The following is a 6,098-nucleotide window of genomic DNA, read 5'->3' as shown; positions in this document are numbered from 1 at the left end:
GTCTTGCAAAGCCACAGAGGTCAGAAGAGGGATTCAGAATCCCCTGGAACTGGAGTTAAGGACGGTTTGTCACCTCCATGTGAGTGCTGGGAATTGTACCTGGGTCCTCTGCAAGAGCAGTCAGTACTCTTAACTGCTGAGCCATCTCTCCAGCCCCGAAGATAGATCTTTATATATATATAAAAGGAAAGGTGAAACAAATTTGATCTTATAATAATAAGAACATTCAAAAAGAAACTTAAAAGAAAGGAATAAAACAAACTCAGTTTTAGAAAGCTTTTCCTCCTTAAAGCAGTACTGAATAGTATAATATTTACATTTTAATTTGTTGAAAAATTCTCTGTGTTTTCCTTATGGAGTACATGAGACTATCTTTCCTTATGATGTAAGAATTCCCTAATCTTCACATTCTCACCAGTAGTAATTCTTCCTTGAAGGAGGTAGCATCTCACTGTTATGATTTCATTTTCCTAATGATTAGTGATATTGAAGATGTTTTCATGTCATAGTCATCTATAAGTTTTCAGTGAAGAAATATGTATTAAGGATGTATTCCACAAACTAAATCAGGTGATTTTCGTTTCGTGGGGGTTTGAATGCGTAATGCCCCCACAGGCTCAGGTATTTGAACACTTGATTCTCCAGTTTGAGGTGCTGTTTGGGAGGTGTGGGAATTTAAGCAGGTGCAGCCTTGCTGGAGGAAGTATGTCCCTGAGGGCTGGCTTCATGGGTTAAGAGCCTCCCTCACTCCCAGTTTGTTCTCTCAGCTTCCTATGGTAGAACATACACATAGTCAGCTTCCTGCTCTGGCCACAAGATACTGATCACACACTTTCTCAGCTTTGTAGAATCCCCCTCTGGAACCATAAACCAAAATAAACTCTTCTTTCTATAAACAAACAAAACAACATAAAGGTTAAACTCACAATTAAAATCCCTGGATTTCATGGGATGTATTTTTTATTGTGTATTTATGTATGGTGTACATGTGTGTATTTCTGGCCTATATGCAGATATTTGTGCGAATGCATGTTCTTATGTGAATACGTGTGTGTAAAGGCCCAAGGTTGACATTGGGTGTCTTCCTCGATGGCTCCCTTCTTTACATATCGAGGCAGGGTTTCCTGATGAACCCAGAACTCAGCATTTTAACTATTCTGGTAGCCGGCTTGCTGCAGACTCCCTGTCTCTGCCTCCCTCTTGCTGGGATTAGAGGCAGGCAGGTACTGCCCCTCAACATTCCAGGGAGTTCTAGGAATCTAAATTCTGTTCCTTATGCTTGTGTGGCAAGATCTTTACCTGCTGGACCAATTCCCCAGACTTTCTTCTCCCCTGGATTTTTTAGTTTAAATTCCATTCATTCTTGGTGTCCTTATGTGACTACATAATTTGATTATTCTCCCTATCTGAAATCTCACAGAGGAACCTCCTTATTTCCCTGCACTTATGCAATATCTAAAAGAGATGTAGAAGTCTGAGGTAAAAGAGAGTGATTTGGGGCTTGGAGAAAGTCTCAGCTTAGACTATCATCTGAAGGAACACAACTCCCCCGATGGTCATGAGAGCTGGGGAGCTGAGTGCAGATGACAGCAGCAGATCCTGCCAGCAGGCTGCCCAGAGCCCTTTCTGCCTCATGAATCCACCAGTGGAGTGCCAAGAGCATCAGCTTTTCCTCCTTCTTTACTGACAAAACAAGAGCTCAAGAGGGCACTGGAATATTGGATTACTCTCTCATCATTTTATCAAAAGGAAACAGAGCAGCTGAAAATATATACAGCCCCTCCCAAAAAGTGCTGTCGTTCAATTATATCAATTCATGTCAGTCTGGCAAGCACATTGATCAGCTGTACTTTGAGAGGCAGCCTATAAGAGGAGACTTGGGCTGTGTGCTTTGGAGCCTACTGTAGTCTATATTCAGACAATTCATCATGGAAGAAAGTTCCCAGGAATAATCTGAGTTTTAGAAACTGCCAGAAGTGATTTTGTTTAAACAAAGCATAGCACTGTAGGCAAAAGCTGTGACAGTCACTTTTGTTAGTTTAATTCATACACCTAAGTCAAAAGAGAGTTCTAAAGAAGAATTACCCAATCTACTGAGCAGTCACAATGGTGGTTTCTTTGAAGGAGGCACATTTGACCACATTTTAGCAAATGAATGTTTCTTATCTTAAAACCAGTCTTTTGGGTCTGGAAAGATGGCTCTGTAGTTAAGAGCACTGGCTGCTCCTGCAGAGGACCTGGGTCTGAATCCCAGCACCCACATGGCAGCTAACAACAGTCTGTAACCTCTGTTCCAAGGGATCCAACACACTCTTCAGTCCTCTGTGGGCACTGCACAACATGGGTGCACTTACATACATGCAGGCATAACACTCATATGCATAAAAATAAAGTAATAAATATACAATGTGCTAGAAAGAGTGGCATGCCCCTTTTATCCCAGCCCTCTGGAGGCAGAGGCAGGTGGACCTCTGTGAGATCCAGGCCAACCTGATAAGATACACAGAGGGACTTCCAGGCCAACTGGGACTACAGAAACACTGTCCAAAAAAAAAAGAGTGAGGGGCTCATAGAAAATGAAAGAAGAGATGAATTTCACTTCGGATGGCTTCATGAGGGAAGTTATAGGCAGCTATGGCAAAGCCCTGAAGTGGGAGCACAATTAGGAGAGAGATTATGGGCTGGGAAGCAGCCATGGCAGGACCCTGAAGGCAACCAGATCCTTCGGTTCTGGAGTACCAGGAGTGCAGCATCATGGCCCTAGGTAGCTATGAGGGGCTCCAAAGGGAGACCCAGACCCTCCAGTTCCCTCAGCTCCCTTCAGATCCTGAGAACAAAGGACATTTCTGATTCTTCCAGGTTTGGCGAGGGGTTGGGGTTAAATCCCCTTACTATGAGCCCTAGCCCATGTGGCCTTTGGCATGGAGAAAGACCCTAGACAAGAGAGTAAAGTTAAAATTCAAGGTAGTCTTGGACCTGGGTGTCAAGGAAAAGCTGGTCTTGCTCACAGTTGCAAGGGAGAGAATTCTGGAGTTTCAAGGTCATAGCAGGTCTCTGCAGTGCTCTCTCTCTCCTTTCTAAGTGCAATCTCCGTAATGAAATGGCAAGCCTCAGAGAGAAAACCACCAGTATACACGCTTTTAGTTCAAAAGAACTAAAATGCCCAACAACGAACATGTGCCTTTCTCTTCTAAAGTACTAGTATCTTGTAAACTGTTGTAATAATAACCTCTTCAGAGATAATTATTTAAACTGATTTCTAGTAAAGTCAGGGAGAAAGGCTGTTACATAGAGATGTCATTGGATAGCTTGGGTTTCAAACCAGATTTTGTTTAGTGCTGCAGGAAGGTTTGCAAGCTCATGTGATGGTGTGGAGTGAAGGACGGCTAGTCCAAGACTATTGTAACAACTAGAGAGAGAAAAATTGGATCCGTGGCCCAAGGAAGCAGCCTTCCGTTTGGCATTCCCTGGTTGGAATAGTGAGCCATGAACACTGCAGATGTGTTCCACAGTCCTTACTCCTCCGGGAAAACACACGAAACACAGTTTTCCACTGCATTTTCTTTCCTTTCTTTCTTTCCTCCCAGGCTCTGATTTGAATACTACAAACGAAGATAAACTGTCAAAGCTAGAGGAAATCAAGCTCAAATTAATGTTGGGCATCTCCCTGATGACCTTCATCCTTTCAGTTCCTCTCTTGATATTCTGTTTTGCCACACTGTACAAACTGAGACACCTAAGGTGAGCTAGCTGGCTTTTGTAATCTGTGTAACTAGTTCATGATGCCAAACTCCCTTTAGTAGATTTAGTAGTCTTTAGTAGGTTGTTAGGAATGTGGCTCCTATGTAATTTATAAGATAGCTTGACTCTGTGTCCTCTTTGTATTAGGAGCATGGGGCCCTTCTCAAGGAACACCCCATTGTAATTTACCCAGGTATTTTATTTATTATTTTTATTTTATGTATATGAATGTATTGCCTGCATGTATGTGAGTGGACCTGTGTTGTGCAGTGCCGTGGAGGTCAGAATAGGGCTTCGGATTCCGCTGGAACTGGAGTTAAGGATGGTTCGTAGCCGCCATGTGGGTGCTGGGAATCGAACCCAAGTCCTCTGCAAGAGCAGTCAGTGCTCTTAACCGCTGAGCCATCTCTCTAGCCCTTACCCAAGTATTTTAAATAGCCATCTCAGCTGGCTATTTAGGCATAAAATATAGACATAATCTCAGTTGATTAGGAAGGCTGTAGAGAGTCTAGATAATCCTTAAAAAAAAAAAAAAAAAAAAAAAACAAGCAGCCTTGGAACATAAAGGTAAGTATTCCTTCTCAGCAGCTCATCTCCTTGGTCCAACCTTTGTCATTTGCCTTGCCCAAGACTTTGAAAAAAACCTGAAACTCTGTCACAGTCATGCCTTGAGGCCTACCCCTTCTTCTTAAATTACCGTTTGTATTTTCTTATAGAAACATTAAATTCAATTCAAACCTGAGGTCTCTTTAAATATTTTTGCACAGTATTATAAATTACTTTTTTAAACTCCGTAGAATCGCTTTTCATGCTCACAATTATCATAAATTCTTTTGATCATGATGTTTCTGATGGTATATTTTTCTGGTTCACTAAAACTGTGATATTAGACATTCATTTCCCCTAATTCAATTTCATATTATTTTTTGTTACTCCTTTATTAAAGCAAGCTTTATTCTTTTAGTAAATTAGTTTTGTTTGTTTGTTTGTTTGTTTGTTTTGGTCTTTTTGAGACAGGGTCTCCCTGTAGCCCCAGCTGGCCTGGAACTCACTATGTAGACCTGGCTGGCCTTGAACTCACAGAGATCTACCTGCCTCTGCCTCCCAAGTGCTGGGACTAAAGACATGCACCAGCACACCTGGCATAAATTAGTTTTTAAGCTCTAGTGTGGAGGCTTGAAAGAGGCTCATAACCCGACATTCATTGGTGGTTCATTTACACAAGGATTAAATATACAATCCAATTACAATTAAAAAACGGTATCCTTTGTATGAAGCCATTAAGTCATTAATACATTGGACGTTCTTTTTTTGTGACTACTTTTCTGAGTTGGGTTACAAATATACAAATATAAATGTTTAACCAAAAACAACTCTTGATGTGTGTTCTTTTTCAGTGACAAAAACTATGAAAGTCAGTACACCATCAACCCGGAGCTGGCGACTCTGTCTTACTTCCATCCGTCCGAAGGTGTATCGGACACATCTTTCTCCAAAAGCGCAGAGAGTAGCTCCTACTGGGGGAACACTTCAGACATGAGAAGACCAGACACAAAAAAGTCAAAATCTAAACTTATGGAAACTTCTGCAGGCTCAGCTGACACAGGCTTAAATGAGGAGCCCAACTTCCTTCCCCGTGAGGAGCCCTTCCTTGCCCCAGAGGAGGAGCTGAATGTGGGAGACCTTGAGGACCTGGGTGAGATGATTGAGGCAGCCCCAGCTGGGGAAGGCAATGAGGAACCAGTTGAGGAAGTCAATATTGAGTAGTACAGATCTTTGTGTCTCACACAAAGGGCTTAATTTTGAAACAGCAAATTTCAGAGACATCTACATTTTCTGGTGACTTAAGAGGACATATTCAATAAAACTATCTCAGTTATTATTCATTATAAGACTTATTTAAAGGAAAATGCAGAAGGCAATATTTTAAGGGAAACTCAAGTAAAAAACAATTCCGGAAAGTAGGTTATGAAAGGCATTCGGGACTGGAGGTAGCTCGCCATAGAGCGCTTGCCTAGCATGCCCAGGGCCTCCTGGGTCGCAGCCTCAGCACCAAGAAATAAATAATAATATATAAATACTTCACACTAAGGTGGTCCGTTTTCACATAGGGCACTTCTATCTTCTACTTTCCTCCATTCCTGGCCACCACCATCAAACCAAAGCAAAAAGCTCCTGTTTTTTTTATGTTTCCTTTTCGTGTCCCCTCGTGTTTCACTAACTAAACCGTTGTATCAGCAAGAGATGAAGCTAAATCAGTGGCAGAAACTGCCAGCACTCTTGAATTGTTTCAAAGTCATGAGGCTGCTCCCACAGGAACGTAAGAAAAACATTTTCTGGCCAGCACGATGGCTAGC

At 42.0% G+C, this 6,098-nt stretch overlaps 1 protein-coding gene across 1 annotated transcript in view; it reads left to right on the top strand.

Annotated features, from left to right (window-relative positions):
* The window catches only part of Eqtn (equatorin), a 15,208-nt gene extending 9,621 nt beyond the window's left edge, over nt 1–5,587 (top strand). The window contains exons 7-8 of the mRNA XM_008828968.2: nt 3,588–3,741; nt 5,139–5,587. Coding sequence (XP_008827190.1) covers nt 3,588–3,741; nt 5,139–5,508 — 524 coding nt within the window. The 3' untranslated portion in view covers nt 5,509–5,587. The remainder of the gene's footprint in view (nt 1–3,587; nt 3,742–5,138) is intronic.
* Nucleotides 5,588–6,098: the final 511 nt, after the last annotated feature.

This window comes from Nannospalax galili, unplaced genomic scaffold (assembly GCF_000622305.1).
Source record: "Nannospalax galili isolate Female #2095 unplaced genomic scaffold, S.galili_v1.0 scaffold52, whole genome shotgun sequence".
Lineage (NCBI taxonomy): Eukaryota > Metazoa > Chordata > Mammalia > Rodentia > Spalacidae > Nannospalax > Nannospalax galili.
Note: the sequence above shows the minus strand (reverse complement) of the source record. Positions and strands in the feature narration are given on the sequence as shown.